The sequence below is a fragment of the Peromyscus maniculatus genome, chromosome 1 (genome assembly GCF_049852395.1).
Source record: "Peromyscus maniculatus bairdii isolate BWxNUB_F1_BW_parent chromosome 1, HU_Pman_BW_mat_3.1, whole genome shotgun sequence".
NCBI lineage: Eukaryota > Metazoa > Chordata > Mammalia > Rodentia > Cricetidae > Peromyscus > Peromyscus maniculatus.
In genome coordinates, this window is record NC_134852.1 from 24,368,518 (window position 1) to 24,391,426 (window position 22,909).

Below are 22,909 nucleotides of genomic sequence, written 5' to 3' on the forward strand. Positions count from 1 at the left end.
GGGAGAAGAGCCACTCACCTCTTCATTCAATCAGAACTGAAGATTCTGCGTCTCAGGGAGCCTCTGAGGTCACAGGAGGAATGAGTAGGTTTGGGGAAGTGAGTGGGTTTTATAAATTTCACAGTCCAATGTGGGGTGTTACTGGGGATGCCTGCCCACTGGATTCTTCCCTGCTGGCCTGCAACTGGGGCAGCCATCACTTGTATATTTTCAAGAATATTGTTTAACCATTTGGTGAGCTCTTCCCTGGGGAAGACTATTCCTCCTGCTCTCAGTATTCCTTATTTGCCTGCAGCTCTTTGTGTAGGGTTGAGGTCTCCTGAGCTTTCCCTTGTTCATGTTTGCTCCGTGTTCTGCTCATATTTTGGCAGCTGTGTTGGTGAGACTTCGAAATCCCCAAAAGTACATTGAGATCAGCTTTTAAAAAAGTAGAGGCTGTAGAGAATGTTCAGTGGTTGAGGGAACTTGCTGTTCTTCCAGGGAACCTGGGTTCAGTTCTTAGCATGTGCATGGTATCCCACAATCATTCAGTTCCAGGGATTGAAGGTTTTGTCCTGTCATTTGTGGCCTCCAGGCACACACAAATAGCACTCAGACAGACATGAAGACAAAAATTATACACATGAAGTAAATAAATCTTAAAAAAATACTACTCTTGCAGAAGACATAGGTTGGATTCCTAGAACCAATGTGGTGGCTCAAAACCATGTGTATCTCCAGTTACACATGATTCAGGGATATGATGCTCTCTTCTAGATTTTGAGTGCACTAGCCACACACATATATGTCCACATTATTATTCATTCTTAATAATTATTTATCATTAAACACTTCATTTAACCTCAGCTGGATTTATTTGTTTGTTTATTTATGTGTGTGTGGTATTGGATATTTCCACAGAAGTGCAGGAGTCTTCCAAGGAGATGAGAATGTTGGATTATATGGATAGAGAGTTACAGACAGTTGTTAACCACCTGACAAGGGAAATAGAAAAAGAACTTGGTTTCTTTGCAGTTCTTGATGAATAATTTTTCTTGTCACTTTGTGGTCTGTGAGTTTCAGATAGAAAAGCAAACCTACTCATCTGCCAATGCAGAAGAGAAGCTTTAGGCATTCATAGCTGTTATGAGATACCATCTTACACCTGTCAGAATGGCTATGATCAAAAACACTGATGACAGTTTATGGTGGAGAGGATGTGGAACAAAGAAAACATTCCTCCACTATTGGCAGGACTGCAAACTTGTACAGCCACTTTGGAAACCAGTGTGGCAGTTTCTCAGAAAATTGGGAATCAACCTTCCTCAAGACCCAGCTATACCACTCTTGGGCATATACCCAAGGAATGCTCAATCATACCACAAGGACACATGCTCAGCTATGTTCATAGCAGCATTGTTCGTAATAGCCAGAACCTGGAAACAATCTAGATGCCCATGAACCAGAGAATGGATAAAGAACATGTGGCACATATACACAATGGCAAATGGATGGAACTAGAAAATATCATCCTGAGTGAGATAACCCAGACTCATAAGGACAAACATGGTATGTACTCACTCAGTCGTAAGTGGAGACCAGATGTAAAGCAAAGGATAACCAGACTACAACCCACAGCTCCAAAGAAGTTAGCAAACAAGGAGGGACCCAAATAGGGATGGATGGATTGCCCAGCAAAGGAGAAATAGATAAAATCTCCTTGAGCAAACTGGGTGTGAAAAGGGCAATGGAGAGTAGGGGATGGGGGGTGAGAACATAAGGCAACGGGATGTTTGAGCTGGATCAGGGACAGAATGGGAGCAAGGAAAGAGATACCATGATAGTTGGAGACATCATAGGAATAGGGAGAAATAGGGTGGTAAGAAAGTTCCCAGGAATCCACAAGGATGACTTCACCTTAGACTACTAGCAATAGCGGAGAGGGTGCCTTAAGTGGCCTACTCCAGTAATCAGACTGGTGAATACTGTAAATGTCATCATAGAGACTTCATCCAGTAACTTAGGGAAGCAGATGCAGATATCCACAGCCAAGCACCAGGCCAAGCTCTAGGAGTCCAGTCAATGAGAGAAGAGGAATTCTATGAGCAAGGGACATCAAGATCATGATGGGGAAACCTACAGGAACAATAAAACCAAACTACTGGGAACTCACAAACTGTGGACCAACAGCTTCCAAGCCCCCACAGGACTGGACTAGGCCCTCTGCATAGGCAAGACAGTTGTTTTGCTCAAAATGTTTAAGGGGCCCCATGGCAGCAGGATCACGATCCATCCCTGGTGCATGAGTGGGCTTTTTGGAGCCCAGTGCCTATGGTTGGACACCTCACACAGCCTTGATACAGGGGTAGGGGCTTGGACCTGCCTCAACTGAATGTACCAGGCTCTGCTGACTCCCCATGGGAGGCCTTGCCTTGGAGGAGGTGGGAATAGGAGGTGGGTTGGAGGAATGCTGGGGTGGGGAGAGGAGAGAGTGGGGGATCTGTGGTTGGTATGTAAAATGAATAGAAAATTTCTTAACAATAAAAAAAGAAAAAAGAAACTAGGAAACCAACTGTATTATCTCATAAACATCTTAACATATTTTTGTATTTTTGAGGGTGAGTAGAGGACAAGGTGATTGTCATAGATTCTGATGGCTTTAAAATTACTAATTCTTTAGAATTACCTTTATATTCCACAACTCAACTTTAGATGAAGCTTTTTTTAATCCACAAAATGCATATTGGCTGTGATTATTCTATTGATATTTGATTTCCAAACCTACCCCTAGAATGCGTGAAGTAATTCTATTGATAAATATATTAGATTTATTAAATCTGAAACTGGAAATTCTACACTTCATACCAGGCGACCTTCATATGAAGATGATAAATCCCTGTGACTTTGTCTGCATTAAGCCAAGTGATCTATGGATATTTGATGAGCTGTTTTAATTTCTGTATGATCTTTGATGAAATTTGGCAAAAATAAAATGTAGATTTGTTTTACACATTTTATTTTTGTAATATATATATATATATATATATATATATATATATATATATATATTAGTAAGAGATTTTCTATTCATTTTACATACCAATCACAGATTCCCATATCCTCCCTCCTCCTGCCCTCCAGCATTTTCCCCCCAACCAACCCTCCTTTCCCACCTCCTCCAAAGCAAGGTCTCCCATGGGAAGACAGCAGAGCCTGGTACATTCAGTTGCAGCAGGTCCAAGACCCTCCTCCCTGCACCAAGGCTGCGCAAAGTGTCTCATCATAGGCACTAAGTTCCAAAAACATGGGGCGTAATGTTTTATACATTTTAAAAAAAGAAACTCTCTTATAAATTATATATGTTTATGTGTTATATGTTGATTTCTTATAATATGATTCCTTATGATATTTTATACAAACATTTAATTTATCATTCTTTTTCCTTATTCTATATGTATCTACATTCACTCTGTAGTTAGTATATATCCCTGTTTTCCCCTATTTCCCTTCAGATTACTTGTGACATGGTATTTATATTAATTTTAATTTAAAATAATTATGTTTATTCATCAAATACTGATACATTTAAGAATAATACCAATGTGGGGAAAAGTTTCCCAGTATTTTCAAATTCCTCTTCTTGGATATTATGTCACTTTTTCCAGGGATTCTCAGAAATATCAAATTTTGAATCATTTTAAACATATTTCTAACAGACTTCACGCTCTATTGTTTCAATAGATAAAATTGTTTAAGGAGTTATAAAATATACTGAGACTGGATATATGACGAGAGGTTAAGATTGCTTGCTGCTCTTCCAGTGTTCCGGAGTTCAATATCTAGACCCCAGGCTGGGGAGCTCACAACCTTCTATAAAGACAGCTTGAGAATATATGATGGTTTCTGGTCTCCTGTGCAAATGTACTCATGTGCACAAACCGTCCTCCAATACCCCCTCAACTCTGTAGCTATAATTTAAAAATAGCCAGACATGGTCAGCCAGTACCTAGAATGTTGAGGCAGGAGAATCTCTATGAGTTCAAGGGCAGCCTGCTCTTCATTGAGATTTGACAACCAGACAGGGTTATATAGTTTGTCCCTGTCTCAAAAAATATTTTACCAAAAAAAAATCCCTAGTTGATGTAATGAAGAGAATATATCAAATTATAATATATAAAATTAAAAGAAACTACTAGACTAAGGATGATGGAAAGATCAGACCTAAGCTTTGGGTTCTGGATGAAGAGAATATTTATATTATGGATATTTAGTAAGAAATGGGTTAAGGGTCAGAGGTTACAGAGAAACCAAGAAGAAACTGTTTGTTGAGCAATTAATTTCCAAAAGTCCTCATAGTATATCTTAATGTGTTCATCATGATGTTGCAAATATCAAATCACAGCAGCTGTGGATACCTGCAGAGGGTCAAGCAGCAGAAGTCTGTCATCAATGGGACACATGATCTCTAGGACAAGTCCCATACTGAAGAGCTCTAACTGCTTGGGAGAAAGAATTGTTCCCTTTTGGGGTTGTGAGGACCATTAGGACTTCCATGCTGCAGTGTATGCCCCCCCATGCTATTACACAGGCAACATCACTCAGGTGGTAAAGGCAGTTGTGGCCAATTGTGAGGATCAGAATTTGATCCCCTGAACCTATGTGGAAGGAGAGAACTGAACCTGCAAACTGTCTTCTGACTTCTACTCGTGCACATGCTTTATACTCACACTCAGATATACAAATAAAAGTAATTCAGTGTAAATAAAACATTTAAAGTCTGAAGGGTCCCTCTCACTTCTTTCCATGAGAGATCATTATGTATTTGTCAAAAACATTTCATATTTAATTGTGTGTGTGTGTGTGTGTGTGTGTGCGTGTGTGTGTGTGTGTTTCCCAAGGAGCAAAGAAGAGGTTGATGGATCTCTTAGAGTTACAGTTAGGCAGTTATGAGCTACCTGAAATGGGTGACAGGAGTGGAACTTAGGTCCTCTGCAAAGCTGGACTCGTTTTTAACCAATGAGCCATTTCTCCAGCTCCCTTACGAAATTCTTTTTTTTTTTTTTTTGGCTTCACACTTATTTTGATATTGTGTGTGTGTGTGTGTGTGTGTGTGTGTGTGTGTGTGTGTGTTTATTTTGTATTTTATTTTTCTTTATTAAGAAATTTTCTGGGCTGGGCAGTGGTGGTGCACGCCTTTAATCCCAGCACTCAGGAGGCAGAGGCAGGTGGATCTTTGTGAGTTCGAGGCCAGCCTGGTCTACAGAGTGAGATCCAGGAAAGGTGCAAAGCTACACAGAGAAACCCTGTCTCGAAAAATCAAAAAAAAAGAAAAAAGAAAAAGAAAGAAATTTTCTACTCACTCTTCATGCTATCCACAGACCCCCCCCCCCATGCTCCATCCTCCCACCCCCCAGCCCTCTTTCCCAAGCCACTCACATCCCCACATCGCCCAAATCGAGGTCTCCCATGGAGAGTCAGCAGAGCCCAGATCACTGAGCCTAGGCAGGTCCAAGCCCCTTCCCACTGCACCAAGGCTGTGCATGGTGTCACACCACAGGCACAAGATTCCCAGAAGCCTGCCCTTGCACCAGGGACAGATTCCGATCCCCCAGCCTGGGTGCCGCTGCAAACAGTTCGAGCCAAATTACCATCTTCCATATCCAGGCCTAGTCCAGTCCCATGGGGGCTCCACAGCCACCAGTCCAGAGTTCATGGGTTTCCACTAGTGTAGTCCGTCATCTCTGCACATCCTCCCATCATGATATCAACATCCTTCGCCTGCAGTATCTCTCCTCTCTCTCATCAATTGGATTCCCAGAACTCAGCCTAGTGCCTGGCGGTGGATCTCTGTATCTGCCTCCATCTGTCACTGGACAAAGGCTCTATGATTACAGCTAGGTTATTTGCTAGGCTGGTCACCAGAGTAGACCAGTCCAGGCACCCTCTGGACCACTGCTAGCAGACCAAGGTGGAGTCAACCTTGTGGATTCCTGAGAGCCTCCCCAACACCCTGCTTCTTCCTGTTCCCATGATGTTCTCATCTATCATGGTATCTTCCTTCCTGACCTCCCACTCTGTTCCTGTTCCAGTTCAACCCTCCCATTTCTCTATGTTCTCTTCCCCTACTCCTCACCCTATGCCACCCCTACACACACAGTCCACTCATGTAGATCTCATCCACTTCTCCCTCACAAGGTCATCCATGTGTTCCTCCTAGGATCTTTTCCTGTTAGCTAGCCTCTCTGGAGTTGTGGGTTGCAGTATGGGCATCCCTTCCCTCCCATTTAGTATCCACTTATGAGTGAGTACATACTATGTTTGTTCTTCTGAGTCTGGGTTACCTCACTGAAGATGACATTTTCTAGATCCATCCATTTGCCTGCAAATTTCATGATATCATTGTTTTTTACCACTGAGTAGTACTCCATTGTGTATATATGCCACATTTTCTTCATCCATTCTTCAGTTGAGGGGCATCTAGGTTGTTTCCAGGTTCTTGCTATTATGAATAATGCTGATATGAACATAGTTGAGCATGTGTCCTTGTGGTAAGATTGAGCATTCCTTGGGTATATGCCCAAGAGTGGTATAACTGGGTCTTGAGAAAGAATTATTCCCAACTTGCTGAGAAACTGCCATACTGATTTCCAGAGTGGCTGTACAAGTTTGCATTCCCACCAACAGTGGAGGAGTATTCCCCTTGCTCCACATCCTCTCCAACACAAGCTGTCTTCAGTGTTTTTGATCTTAGCCATTCTGACAGGTGTAAGATGGTATCTCAGAGTTGTTTTGATTTGCATTTCCCTGATGACTAAGGATGATGAGCAATTCCTTAAATGTCTTTCAGCCATTTGAGGTTCTTCTGTTTAGAATTCTCTGTTAAGCTCTGTAGCCTGTTTTTTAATTGGATTGTTAAGTTTTTTGATGTCAAGCTTTTTGAGTTCTTTATATATTTTGGAGAATAACCTTCTGTCAGATGTGGGGTTGGTGAAGATCTTTTCCCATTCTGTAGGCTGTCGTTTGGTCTTATTGAGCATGTCCTTTGCTCTACAAAAGCTTCTCAGTTTCAGGAGGTCCCATTTATTAATTATTGCTCTCAGTGTCTGTACTACTGGTGTTATATTTAGGAAGTGGTCTTCTGTGCCAATTCATTCCAGACTACTCCCTACCTTCTCTTCTATCAAGTTCAGTGTAACTGGACTTATATTGAGGTCTTTGATCCACTTGGACTTGAGTTTTGTGCATGGCAACAGATATGGATCTATTTGCAATCTCCTCATGTTGACATCCAGTTATGCCAGCACCATTTGTTGAAGATGCTTTCTTTTTTCCATGGTACAGTTTTGGCTTCTTTGTTGAAAATCATATGTTCATAGGTGTGTGGATTAATGTCAGGGTCTTCAATTCAATTCCATTGGTCCACATGTCGGTTTTGATGCCAGTACCAAGCTATTTTTATTACTAGAGCTCTATAGTAAAGCTTGAGGTTGAGGATCATGATGCCTCCAGAGGTTGCTTTATTATACAGGATTAGTTTAGCTATCCTAGGTTTTTTGTTTTTCTATATAAAGTTAAGTGTCGTTCTTTCCAAGTCTGTGAAGAATTGTGTTGGGATTTTTGATGGGAATAGCATTGAATCTGTAGATTGCTTTTGGTAAGATTGCCATTTTTACTATGTTGATTCTACCTATCCATGAGCATGGGAGATCTTTCCATTTTCTGATATCTTCTTCAATTTCTTTCTTCAGGAACTTAAAGTTCTTATCATACAGGTCTTTCACTTGCTTAGTTAGAGTTACCCCAAGGTATTTTATATTATTTGTGGCTATTGTAAAGGGTGATGTTTCTCTGATTTCTTTCTCAGCCCCTTTTTCATTTGTATATAGGAAGGCTACTGATTTTTTTTAGTTAATCTTGTGTCCTGCCACTTTACTGAAGGAGTTTATCAGCTATAGGAGTTCCCTGGTAGAATTTTTTGGGTCACTTATATATACTATCATATCGTCTACAAATAATGAAAGTTTGACTTCTTCCTTTCCAAATTGTATCCATTTGATCTCCTTTTGTTGTCTTATTGCTCTAGCTAGAACTTAAAGTACTATGTTGAATAAGTATGGAGAGAGTGGACAGCCTTGTCTTGTTCCTCATTTTAGTGGAATTGCTTTGAGTTTCTCTCCATTTAATTTGATGTTGGCTGTTGGCTTGCTGTAAATTGCCTTTATTATGTTTAGGTATGTTCCTTGTATTCCTGATCTCTCCAAGACCTTTATCATGAAGGGGTGTTGGATTTTGCCAAAGGTTTTTTCAGCATCTAATGAGATGATCATGTGGGGTTTTTTTTTCTTTCAGTTTGTTTATATGGTGTATTACATTGACAGATTTTTGTATGTTGAACCATCCTTGCATCCCTGGGTTGAAGCCTACTTGGTCATAATGGATAATTGTTTTGATGTGTTCATGAATTTAGTTAGCCCGTATTTTACTGAATATTTTTGCATCAATGTTCATGAAGGAGATTGGTCTTAGTTCTCTTTCTTTGCTGCATCTTTGTGTGGTTTGGGTATCAGGGTAACTGTAGCCTCATAAAAAGAATTTGGTAATGTTCCTTCTGTTTCTACGGTGTGGAACAATTTGAAGAGTATTGGTATAAGCTCTTCTTTGATTATCTGGTAGAATTCTGTGCTGAAACCATGTGGTCCTGGGCTTTTTATGGTTGGGAGATTTTTAATGACTGTTTCTATTTCCTTAGGGGTTATTGGTCTATTTAAATAGTTTCTCTGGTCTTGATTTAACTTTGGTATGGGGTACCTATCCAGAAAATCGTCCATTTCTTTCAGATTTTCCAATTTTGTGGAGTACAGGTTTTTGAAGTATGACCTGATAATTCTCTGGGTTTTCTCATTGTCTGTTGTTATGTCCCCTTTTCATTTCTGATTTTGTTAATTTGGATGCTCTCTCTCTCTCTCTCTCTCTCTCTCTCTCTCTCTCTCTCTCTCTCTCTCTCTCTCTGCTTTTTGGTTAATTTGGATAAGGGCTTGTCTATCTTGTTGATTTTCTCAAAGAACCAACTCTTTGTTTCATTGATTCTTTGTATTGTTCTCTTTGTTTCTATTTTATTAATTTCAGCCCTCAGTTTGATTATTTCCTGGCATCAGTTTCTCCTGGGTAAGTTTGGTTCTTTTTGTTCTAGAGCTTTCAGTTGTGCTGTTAAGTCACTAGTGTGAGATTTCTCCAACTTTTTTTTTTTTTTTTTTTTTTTTTTTTTTTTTTTTTGGTTTTTCGAGATAGGGTTTCTCTGTGTAGCTTTGCGCCTTTCCTGGAGCTCACTTGGTAGCCCAGGCTGGCCTCGAACTCACAGAGATCCGCCTGCCTCCGCCTCCCGAGTGCTGGGATTAAAGGCGTGCGCCACCAACGCCCGGCGCTCTCCAACTTCTTTATGTGGGCATTTAGTGCTATGAATTTCCCTCTTATCACTGCTTTCATGGTGTCTCATAAGTTTGGGAATGTTGTACATTCATTTTCATTGAATTCTAGGAAATCTTTAAATTTCTCTCTTTATTTCTTCCTTCATCCATTGGTGATTCAACTGGGCATTACTCAGTTCCCATGAGATTGTATGCTTTCTGTAATTTTTGTTGTTGTTGAAGTCTAACTTTAAGCCATAGTGGTCTGATAAGACACAGGAGGTTATTTCAATTTTTTTGTATCTGTTGAGATTTGCTTTGTGACCAAGCATGTGGTAGATTTTGGAGAAGATTCCACAGGGTGCTGAAAAGAAGGTATATTCTTTTATATTAGGGTGGAATAGTCTGTAAATATCTATTAAGTCTATTTGAGTCACAATGTCTGTTAGTTCCCTGTTCCCTTATTTCTCTGTTAAGTTTCTGTCTGGCAGGCCTGTCCATTGGTGAGAGTGGGGTGTTGAATTCTCCCACTACTAGTGTATGGTGTTTGATGTGCAATTTAAGCTTTAGTAATGTTTCTTTTATGAATGTCGGTGCCCTTGTATTTGGGGCATAAATATTCAGAATTGAGACTTCATCTTGTCGAATTTTCCCTGTGATAAATATCTAGTGTCCTTCCTGATCTCTTTCAATTGATTTTAGTTTGAAGTCCATTTTATTAGATATTAGGATAGCTACACCAGCTTGCTTCTTAAATCCATTTGGTTGGAATGTCTTTTCCCAGCCTTTTATTTTGAGGTGGTGTCTGTCTTTGAAGTTGAAGTGTGTTACCTGTATGCAGCAAATCGATGGGAACTATGGATGGAGGATGAAAAGGGACATGAAGAAAGAAATGGCAACATGAAATGAGAAAGCATTGAAAGGGGGTTAGGAAAGGTACAGGGAATGTTGAGAGGATAGGAGTACCACACAGCATATGTATATCGAGTGGGCTTGAAATGTGACTGATGTATAGCCCCAAAAGACACAATCTGTAATTTCTTCTAGGGAGGAGAGAATATTAGAGACAGGGTTTCATAAAACTGATGCTGTTCTCAAACTTACTTCCTAGTGGATGAATTCATTGAACAACTGATCCTCCTGCTTCCATCTATGTAGTGCTGTGTTCACAAGTTTGTGACAACCCACCTACTAAATGCATTGGGATGTTTTTCTTGAGAGAGGGTCTCACTATGGAGTCCTGTATGGTGGGATGGAAGTTGCTCTGAAGACGAGACTGACCTCAAGCTCAAAGAGGTCAGAGATCCACCTACATGCCTTTGCCACCTAAGTGCTGGCATTAAAGGTGTGCACCACCATACCCAATCTGCCCTGTGATGTTCAAAGAGATTTATAGAAATAATTCTAGACAACGATCCATGGGAATGAAGGCAATGTGCACAAAGAATATAAGAGGGTTTAATGTTTACACCATGTAATACTGTATTCTATGGGTAAATGAGAATAATATAGTTTTACACTTTCATAAGACTGATCTCAATAATTATTACTTGGGGATACTTCTGGGAAATATTAGTTTGTTTTCAGTTATAATCTCATGCTGTAACTCAGATGGGCATCACATTCACAGTCTTCCGGCTTCAGATACCCATGTTCTGGAATTACAATTGTGCACTGCCACAACAGGGTTAATACTAGGAAATCTCACAAGAAGGCAGACTCTCTGCCTTTCTGCCTTTGAATTCCAGCTCTTTTCCTGGGGGCCTAAAGGTATCATTGTCTCAAAACTTTTATTACATATTTTATCACAGATTCACTTAATGTATTGTGGGAAGGTAAACAAACAACCATGGCAATAACAGAAAAGGATGTGCTGAACAGATGGACAGGAGACTTTTGAAAAACTGCACTACCATGCAACAGAGACATCTTAGTAAGGAAGCTTCCTAGGGAATATTGAACTTTATGATGAGAAAGTAAAAGATTCTATAAAAGACAAAAGAGTCGATTGGACCAAGAGGTGAGTGACTCTGCTCATACCCAGAGAGTCCTCCCCATTGGACCCATCACTGGAACACAGCTGGTCCCCGGGAACCCCCACCCAACTCTGTCCCATTTGCAGGCCAGCAGGCAGGGCTCCTGTGGGAAGGCCGCCCTCAACAAGACCCCACACACACAACCCTGCATCTACATGCCCTGCCCCCATACCCATCCCCCTGAGACCCCAGCCACTTCCCAAGGCATGGAAACCAAACCACCAACCCTCATTGGACAAAGAGCTCTCATTGGAACAAGAGTAACCTCCTGAGACAGGGAATCTGCCAGCCCTCGTTAGATCAAGAGTGGCTTTCTGAGACATAGAATCTGCCACCTCTCATTGGACCAAGACAGGATTCCTGAAACACAGAATCTGTCAGCTCTGACTGGACCAAAGCCCTGATTAGACCAAGAGTGGCTCCATGAGTCACAGAATCAACAAGCTTGGGGTGACCCAAGAGCAGCTTGCTGAAACACAGAATCTGCCTGTTCCAATTAGACCAAGATCTAACATTAACAAGAGGGGCCCCCTGAGACACAGACACAACAAGCACAGAGTGAAACAATAGCAACTCGCTCAGACACAGGCACCTCTTATACCTATTAGAGGAGGACATGGGCAGATGTCAAGGCAAAAATACATACAACAACATAAAGAGCAATACAGCATCATCAGAACCTAGCCCTCCTCCAACAGAAAGACCTAAACATCACAAGATAGAAGCAGAAAAAGCGGCCTTAAAAATAGCATCATGGTTTTCGTTGTGACATCTGAACGAGAGGACACGGGTCTTCCTGAGAGTGCGCAGTAGGGTCGGCTGGCTGGCTGTGAGCAGTCAGACTAGGCCCAAGACTGGAAGCGACGCGGAAATGGGGGCGGCGGCCGCCGAGGCCGACCGCACTCTGTTCGTGGGCAACCTGGAGACGAAGGTGATGGAGGAGCTCCTCTTCGAGCTGTTCCACCAGGCTGGGCCAGTAATAAAGGTGAAAATCCCAAAAGATAAAGATGGCAAACTGAAACAGTTTGCATTCGTGAATTTCAAACACGAAGTGTCCGTTCCTTACGCCGTGAGTCTTCTCAATGGAATCAAACTTTTCGGGAGGCCTATCAAAATTCAGTTTAGATCAGGAAGTAGTCACGCCTCTCAGGATGCCAGTGTGTCATATCCCCAGCATCATGTTGGAAATTTAAACCCCACATCCACATCTCCTAACAGCTATGAAAGGACGGTGGGTAACGTGACTCCATCAGCGCAGATGGTTCAGAGGTCCTTCTCTTCTCCAGAAGATTATCAGCGGCAAGCAGTAATGAACAATGTTTTCAGAGAGATGTCTTATGTTGGGAAATTTGGTTCTCCACATGCAGATCAGTCGGGATTTTCGCCATCAGGTCAATCACACGCTCATACCTTTAACCAGTCTTCCAGCTCCCAGTGGCGCCAAGATGCACTGTCATTACAGCGTAAAAGACAGAATTCTCACCCCTACCTAGGAGATAGACACTATAGCTGTGAACAACGCTACTCTGCCCATGGGTCTGACTATCATTACAGAGGAGGCCGAGAGGATTTCTACTATGACGACAGGAATCCTAATGGCTGGAGCCATGACTGATAACATAGGGACAGTAGTAGAGGTGGGAAATGGCCCTCATCTTGACACTAACAAGCATTCCAAGGACATTGTTTACAGGGCCATTTTAGGCCCTTTTAATTAAGTCGTTCTGGAAGTATTTCTAAAAACTGTACAGAGTAACCCCACAATTTTCCACCTGTCTTTGAAAAAAGAAATTTGAACCCAGCAGCAGTTTCATAGAGAACTGGAACTGTGGCTCCACATTTGTTACTTCAATTACCTTCCCTCAGGGTTTCAGAAGAGGAGGATTTTATACAAGAGAATGGGCCACCATTCCAGTCATTTCAAGCCTAGGAAAGATGAACTCTATAGGTTGGTTGATTATAAAGCAAATATTTGAGTTATCTCACCCTTTTGTGTTGCAAGAAATTTCTTGGTAATGAAATCATTTTGCTGTATATAGTAGGAAACATCCAAGTTGGTAGTCTGAAATGGCTATCTGCATTTTATTAATAAATGAGAAAATAGAACTTCTCAGTGATCATTTTATTAACAATTTATTTAAAACAGTTTATTGGTTTTGTTTGGGAATAAATCATATTTTCTAACTCAGAATTTAAGTACAAATTCTATGGTATGCTCTTGAATTTTATCACAATTAAACATACATTATAAATCTATACTAGTTCATTCTAAGAACTTTAAAATTGTCTGATTAAATTATATTTGATGTATGACTAGTCACTCAGGAAGTTAAATATCTACATGTATATTTTTACATAAAAAGACAGTGTTGATGAAAATTCTTAGAGGAACAGCAATGTTAATACATAGATAAAATGGCAAAATGTGGGATTAAAATTTTGAAATTTTGTTTAACAAAACTTTCATGTTTCAAGATCCTGTTGCTCATTCACTGCAAGCCATTTTTACGAATTTATTCTGTGAGAAATGTGGATCCTCTTTATACCACAGCATTTATACTATGTTCCTTTTTTAAATATATTAAATACATAAAAAGAAAAAATAGCATCATGAAGATGCTAGAAGCCTTTCAAGAAAAAATGAAAAATCAAATTGAGGAAAAGGCAAACAAAAAATGGAAGAAATCAATAAAGAAATAGAGGAAAAAATAAAAATTGGAAGAAATCAATGAATCCCAGAGATGTAAGGGGGGTTCAACATACAAAAGTCTGTCAATGTAATATACCATATAAACAAACTGAAAGAAAAAACACACATGGTCATTTCATTAGACACTGAAAAGGCCTCTGACAAAAATCTAACACCCCTTCATGAAAAAAGGTCTTGGAGAGATCAGGAATACAGGGAATATACCTAAACATAATAAAGGCAATTTACAGCAAGCCAACAGCCAACATCAAATTAAATGGAGAGAAACTCAGAGCGATTCCACTAAAATCAGGAACAAGACAAGGCAAACATCTCTCCCCATATTTATTCAATATAGTACTTGAAGTTCTAGCTAGAGCAATAAGACAACAAAGGGAGATCAAGGGGATACAAATTGGAAAGGAAAAAGTCAAGCTTTTGCTATTTGCAGATGACATGATGGTATACATAAGTGACCCCAAAAATTCTACCAGGGAACTCCTACAGCTGATAAACTCCTTCAGTAAAGTGGCAGGATACAAGATTAACTCAAAAAAATCAGTATGCTTCCTATACACAAATGACAAATGGGCTTAAAAAGAAATCAGAGAAACATAATCCTTTACAATAGCCATAAATGATATAAAATACCTTGGGGTAACTCTAAGCAAGTGAAGGTCCTGTATGACAAGAACTTTAAGTCCCTGAAGAAAGAAATTGAAGAAGATATCAGAAAATGGAAAGATTTCCCATGCTCATGGATAGGTAGAGTTAACATAGTAAAAATGGCAATCTTACCAAAAGCAATCTACAGATTCAACGCAATCCCCATCAAAATCCCAATACAATTCTTCACAGACCTGGAAAGAACAATACTCTACTTCATATGGAAAAACAAAAAACCAGGATAGCCAAAAGAATCTGTACAATAAAACAACATCTGGAGGCATCACAATCCCTGACTTCAAGCTCTATTATAGAGCTACAGTAATAAAAATAGCTTGGTACTGGCATAAAAACTCACATATAGACCAATGGAACCGAACTGAAGACCCTGACATTAATCCACATATGTTTGAATACCTAATTTTTGAAAAAGAAGCAAAAATTTTCCAATGAAAAAGAGAAAGCATCTTCAACAAATGGTGCTGGCATAACTGGATGTCAACATGTAGAAGATTGCAAATAAATCCATATCCGTTGCCATGCACAAAACTTAAGTCCAAGTGGATCAAAGACCACAACATAAATCCAGGTACACTGAACCTGATAGAAAAGAAAGTAGGAAGCAGTCTTGAATGCATTGGCACAGGAGACCACTTCCTAAATATTACATCAGTAGCACAGACACTGAGGGCAATAATTAATAAATGGCTCCTTTTGAAACTGAGAAGCTTTTGCAGGGCAAAGGACACAGTCAATAAGACAAAATGACAGCATACAGAATAGAAAAATATCTTAACCAACCCCACATCTGACAGAGAGTTGATATCCAGAATATATAAAGAACTCAAGAAACTAGACATCAAAATACCTAACAGTCCAATTTAAAAAATGGGCTAGAGAGCTAAACAGAGAATTCTTAACAGAAGAATCTCAAATGGCTTAAAGACACTTAAAGAACTGCTCAATATCCTTAGTCATCAGGGAAATGCAAATCAAAACAACTCTGAGATACCACCTTATACCTATAAGAATGGCTAAAATTAAAAATACTGAAGACAGCTTATGCTGGAGAGGATATGGAGCAAGGGGAACACTCCTACACTGTTGGTCAGAATTCAAATTAGTACAGCCACTTTGGAAATTCATGTGGCCCTTTCTCAGAAAATTGGGAATCAATCTCCCTCAAGACCTAGCTATACCACTCTTGGGCATATACCCAAGGAATGCTCAATCATACCACAAGGACACATGCTTAACTATGTTCATAGCAGTATTATTTGTAATAGCCAGAACCTAGAAACCACCTAGACGCCCTTCAACTGAAGAATGGATAAAGAAAATGTGGTACATATACACAATGGATTACTACATGGCAGAGGAAAACAATGGCATCATGAGGTTTGCAGGCAAATGGATGGAACTAGAAAAATTCATCTTGAGTGAGGTAACACAGACTCAGAAAGACAACCATGGTATGTATTCACTCATAAGTGGATACTAGATGTAAAGCAAAGGATAACCAGACACCTGGAAATACATAGAGTAATAAAAGTGGGTTAATTTAAAGGTAAGAGTTAGCTAGTAATAAGCCTGAGCTATCAGCCAAGCATTTTGAATTCACATTCAGACTCTGAGTTGGTTATCCAGGACCAGGCAGTTAGGACAAAAAAATGTCTAATTACATAGTCCCACCTGCAAGATATGCTAGGGCAATGTTGCCACAAAGCTCATGAGAGTAGCCAACCAATAATGGATTTTACTTAAGGCCCACTCCATGAGATGAAACATATACCTGACACTGCTTTGGTGACCAGAAATCAGATAGCCTGGGGACCTAAGGAAAAACCAAGTAGTACTGAGCTAAAAAATTAGTGGAAAATGACTCTGAATGGTGTTCTTCTTTGCTCAAATTAGTGCCTTGTTCAGCCATTATCAGAGAAGATTTCTCCCAAAGCATTTGGGAACAAAAAAGGAGGCCCACAGACAGACAATACACAGAATTTGAAATATTTTGAACAGTCAGCCCTACATGACATGTCTCTACCAAGTCTCTCACTTTAGAGCTCAAAGAAAGGAGGAGGAGGAGGAGGAGGAGGAGGAGGAGGAGGAGGAAGAGGAGGAGGAGAAGGAGGAGGAGGAGAAGAGAATGTTAGAGCCAGAGAGGAGGGAGGACACTAAGAAAACATGACCATCCACATCAACATAAAAAAGCTCATATGCGCCGGGCGGTGGTGGCGCACGCCTTTAATCCCAGCACTTGGGAGGCAGAGCCAGGCGGATCTCTGTGAGTTCGAGGCCAGCCTGGGCTACCAAGTGAGCTCCAGGAAAGGCGCAAAGCTACACAGAGAAACCCTGTCTCAAAAAACCAAAAAAAAGAAAAAAAAAAAAAAAAAAAAGCTCATATGAAGCACAGACTGGAGCAGCATGAGAAGTGCCACACCAGTCTGCACCAATCCTCTGCTTATATGTTAGGGTCTATGGTTTAGTGATTTTGTGGTCTTCCTGGATGTAAGAGCATGTGGGTCTCTGCTTGTGCCTTCTCTTGTGCTGTTTTCCTTCTGTTGGTTTGTCTTGTCAAACTCTGAGGGAATAATATTACTTCATCAGATTGTGCTTTATTTTGTTATATTTTTTTAAAAAATGAATGCATGAAAATCTAGCCACTACGGTAAAGGTTAACAAAGGCAAAGGTATATATGAACTGTCATATACACCTGCTGGGAAAAGGAAAATCCATTGTCTCCAGTGAAGTGACACTGGATATATCAACCACTCCAGGAAAGTTTCCACATGAAGGAGTAGTTGACCAACATGTAATAGACTCCACAGTTTTATTGGTGTGTGTGTGTGTGTGTGTGTGTGTGTGTGTGTGTGTGTGTGTGTGTTTATTTTTTTCTTTTTAGGTATTGTTTTGTTTTCTTTCAGGGGAATTTTTTTTATTTGGATTTTGTTTGTTGTTTTTTTTTTCAGAAAGAATTTAAGGTTATGTGGGTAAGGAGGAGGAGAAATTTTGGAAGAAATTAATTGTGGGAGAGAAAGAATATGATCAGAATATATTTAAATTTAAAAATTGTTTTCAGCCGGGTGGTGGTGGTGCACGCCTTTAATCCCAGCACTCGGGAGGCAGAGCCAGGCGGATCGCTGTGAGTTCGAGGCCAGCCTGGGCTACCAAGTGAGCTCCAGGAAAGGCGCAAAACTATGCAGAGAAACCCTGTCTCGAAAAACCAAAAAAAAAAAAATTGTTTTCAATGATAAAAAATTTAATAAGAGAAATAAAATGAAAATAAAAAGTTATATCTATCAGCAACCTTCATCATTACCAGAGTCTCCTTCTAAAAGGTACACAGTGACTGTAAGACTGCTTCTTCTCCTCAACTAAATTTTTTGAGCTGTTGTAAGGATGGGCAAGTGTTTTCTCTGACAGACTGCACAATTTTTTTCTTGTTCAGTAAAAAGTACAATTAATATCTTTATCTGTGATATGTAAATGATGGTTACCTTTCACTAATAACTTCGAAACTACTTAAACTTTTGAGTTGCTGATCAAATGAAAATATTTTTATGCTTATATGATTGGTGTCATTATTTTGTGTTCATCTTTAGAGGGAGAATTTTTAACTACATGAAAATAAAATACACAAATGAACTTAAAATTACTTTAATTAATGATCTTTTGAAACAATATCTCTTATAGCCAAGGTTGACCTCAAACCCACCATACAAACAAGGATAACATAGAACACCTGAATCTTGACTCTCTCTGTGTCAGTGCTAAGTTTAGAGTCATGTGACACCTTGCCAAGATTCTTTTTTAATTTTTAAAATAAGAGAAATTTGAGACATATGCAGTACTTAAACATATTGACAACCATCTGTAGGGCATTTCAATAAAATGAAACCTGCAATGATCTAATAAGGGTATCACCTATCCATCTATTTACATATGTGTCATTATTAAATGTTGAAACATTTTAGATATTCTCTACTAAGAATTTTGAGATCTCCAGTGGTTCTACCATGCAGAACCCTCTGTACTGCAGATCACAGGGCACAGTCCTCCCTGACTGGCTACACCCTCTGCATGCCTGGTCAAATTTGAGTATCACTTAGTGCTGTTCACGTGACTTCAATACTTGTGCTCTCCCAGGATTCATAGATGGATTTCCTGCCTTTGTCCCTCTCCTTGCCATCAAGGGGAGATGACATGAATATGGGCATAACAGTAAATGATATTACTTTACCCATTCCCCAGTAGGGTGAAGAAGACGTGGGTGGTGGACAAGTAGGCTGGAGAGAAGATGTCAGGTTCAGGTCAATAAAAGATATAGGGCATAATCTCACTTTTATCGACTCTTCATTGGTCTAACACTGACATGGGGATACTGAGGAATGTGAGGTGCTGCATTGGGTGAGTTTGTGAGAGGCTTTGTGATTGCTTTAGGAATGACAGTTACCTTTTTCATGTCTTCATAGTTCAGTAGCAGAAAGTTGTCCCTTTCTCTCATGGACAGCCAGGCACAGGTGTGCTCAAACCATGATCCATATACCACTGTGTGAAGGGAAGAGGAAAACATTGATTATAAAGTATGAAAGTGTGGTCTGCCTGATATTCTTCAATTTTCTGCAAATGGCAGACAGCTTTACTAAGAAAAATCAAACCAGTATTTACACTATTCAATGTGACGTTTGACACATACACAAAGATAGTGAGCTGATAAATCAAGTTCATTAGTAAACTCTTCATCTCACAGCTTTACCCCTGATGCCTCATAGAGACATCCTCCTGGTGGGCTACAATGATGGAGGCATGTTTTGGGGGAAAGCAATCATACCAATACAGTAAGCCAGAGGGGTCTTTGCATGACCATGCTTGGACTTTATATTACCATCATGTCTAAAGATCTATCTTAACCCTTACAGAGGGAGATTCCCCTTAACCTGTCATCCACCTCTAAGCTTCCACCACTTCTCAATAGTGACTCCTCAATACCCTAGCCTCCTAAAAACAGACTACTAGAGACTTTCTAGGAATAGCATTCTACCTTCACCCCAATGCTTCACTTACATTCCTAGGGCTACTATGATATATTCTCAACAGTCACAGTGTCCTCACTATTCTTGGTCTAGAGCTCTTCCTACATTTCTCAGTCTCCATTGCATACTTGCATTGTTCACCATTATCTGAAGAAATAACTGAATCAAATCAGGAAAAAAGTTGAGGGTTAAGCCAGGGTCAGAACAGTAGGACACATGAATTCAAGGAATCTAAAATTTGATTGAAAGCTGGGGGTAAATGATCTACAGAGAAGTAGTAGAGAGAAATAAGCTGCACAGCACATGACAGAATTAAGCCACTTAACGAGATTGAAAGCTGGGCTCAGGTGATGGCTCAGTGGAAAGCATTTGCCTTGCATGTGTGAGGACCAGAGTTTGAATCCTCAGGAAGCACTCAAAGATGGTGATGCAGTAAATATGTTACCCTAGTGCTCCTTCTATGACATGGGAGGTGGAGACAGGAGAATGTTCAGAAGCTTGGGACCAGCTAATCGGGCACACACAGTGATGAACAAGAAGATATTTGTTCTATCAAACTAGATAGAAATTAAGGCTTAACACCTGATGTTGTTGTTTTTCTTGCATACTCAAGCTTTGGCACAAGAACACCCACATTCACACATTTGTAACTACACCATCATAAACACACATACCTATGCACATTTAAAGAAAAGGTAAAACCCAAGCCAAATGTGGTGTCATACATCTATGATACTAAAACTCAAGAGGCAGTGACAAGAGAAGACCAGAGGTTCAATATCATTTTCCAGTACATAGAGAATTTATGGCCAACCTGGGATACAACAGGTCCTGTCTAAAAACAAACAAAAGCCAAAAGCATTTTAGTGCAAGCACCAAAAATAAGCCAATGACATATATGTAGCTGATAATTAACAGTGGTTCTGCCTTGGAAGTCATTTTAAAAGATATGTGTTTATTTGGAAGTAGGTACTGAAAAGATATGTCAACAAGGCTACCTCAGTCTCAGTATGTAGACAAGGATTGTTGCCGGATCCTAACAGCTCCCTTTGGGGAGGTGGTGAGAAGGTGTGGTGTCAATGGCACAGACACCGAGAGTTAGTTGAAGTCAAATAACAAACTCGTTTATTAAATAATGGGTAAGAGGGGAAGGCTGGGGGGTGGGAGAGGGAGGACAGGGGAATCCATGGCTGATATGTAAAATTAAATTAATTATAAAATAAAAATATTTATTTTAAATAAATAAATAAATGGGAAGGCCTTAGATATGCTCCTCACAGAACCCAGTCTGTATCACAATCTGGTGACTTTGCATGGTTGTCCCTCATTGGCACTGGAACTCTGACAGTGATTAGGAACTCTGACAGTGCCTGTGGCTAGGCCCTCAGGCAGACTCTGCACAATCAGGAACTCTGACAGTGATTAGGAACTCTGACAGTGCCTGTGGCTAGGCCCTCAGGCAGACTCTACATGATAAGGAATTCTGACAGTGATTAGGAACTCTGACAGTGCCTGTGGCTAGGCCCTCAGGCAGACTCTGCACAATCAGGAATTCTGACAGACACCAGGAACTCTAATAGTGCTATTGCTAGGCCCTCAGGCAGACTCTGCACAATCAGGAATTCTGACAGTGATTAGTAACTCTGACAGTGCCTGTGGCTAGGCCCTCAGGCAGACTCTGCAGGATCAGGAACTCGGACAGAGACCAGGAACTCTGACAGTACCTATTGCTGGGCTTTCAGGCAGACTCTGCATGATAAGGAATTCTGACAGTGATTAGGAACTCTGACAGTGCCTGTGGCTAGGCCCTCAGGCAGACTGCACAATCAGGAACTCTGACAGTGATTAGGAACTCTGACAGTGCCTGTGGCTAGGCCCTCAGGCAGACTCTGCACAATCAGGAACTCGGACAGAGACCAGGAACTCTGACAGTACCTATTGCTGGGCTTTCAGGCAGACTCCAGGTTGGCTTGTAAGGAAGTACACTATGTGCATGCTTTGGCAACTGGTTTGAGCCAGTTTCCTCGACCCTGTGGGCCTGTCCTACTACAAAGGATGGTCTTGAACTGTTGATTCACTTGAATCCATCCCATGAATGTTGTGGTTGCAGGCTTACACCATACTAATCAGCCTGGATATATATTATTTTGTTACATATTAATTTATGTGTATCAAGTAAAGAGACCTAGTGGCTGTATCCAACAACAAACAACCTCAAGATCTGAGTGTTAGTGGGGAGTAATGGTCAGTAAACACACAAGTAAGTACTTGCCTCCTGGTGAAATGTCCTAGAAAAACACAAAGATTTAATGACAGAGATGGGAAGAATAACATTTTGTATGACATTGAGAAGAATGATTCTCATCAATACAACAAGCAGTTCAGTGAAACCAAATGAATGAATCAAGATTGTATGACATCATTAATAATCACATTAACAGAATGAGGGGAATAAGTCATCAAATAGGGAGAGAGAGGGGGGAGAGAAAGAGAGGGGGGAAGAAGAGAGGGAGTGGGAAAGGGAGAGGGGAGAGAGAGAGAGAGAGAGAGAGAGAGAGAGAGAGAGAGAGAGAGAATTTTATAAATGAGCATGCGGAGAATATGCAAGACCCTAGAAACTTGTAGTTAATGAAGCAATTTTTGAAAGATTTATTTTATTTTTTTCTTTTTGTATATTTTTGTGTGTTTTCATATGAGTGTGAGTCTGTGTGTTTGTGTGTGCAGAGATGAGAAGAGTGCCAGTTCCCCTGAAGCTAGAGCTATGGAAAATTGTGAGCCACTTGATGTGGGTAGTGGAAAACAAACTCCCCTCCCCTAAAAAGCATCAAGCACCAAAACATCTCTCCAGCTCCTTATGATATAGTTTTGAAAAATAAGTTATGAAAACAACTTTATTGCACAAGGAAGAGTAGAAATTAGCACAAGTTATCTATGCAACAAATAAATAGTAAATGAAGTAAATAGAGATACAAAAGGAAATGGTGGTATTATGAAATAACAATGGGTAAAAAAAAAAAAAGTGCTTATCATACAAACCTTATGACCAAACTGTCTCTGTAACCCACATACATTAGAAGTAGACAACTGAGTCCACAAAGTTG

The 22,909-nt window shown here is 40.2% G+C and overlaps 1 protein-coding gene across 1 annotated transcript; it reads left to right on the forward strand.

Moving 5' to 3' along the window:
• Nucleotides 1-12,238: 12,238 nt before the first annotated feature.
• Nucleotides 12,239-13,049, forward strand: LOC102905670 (RNA-binding protein 7). Its single transcript, XM_042269281.2, has one exon. It carries the CDS (start codon nt 12,291-12,293, stop codon nt 13,032-13,034), a length of 744 nt encoding a protein of 247 aa, XP_042125215.1. The 5' UTR covers nt 12,239-12,290; the 3' UTR covers nt 13,035-13,049.
• Nucleotides 13,050-22,909: the final 9,860 nt, after the last annotated feature.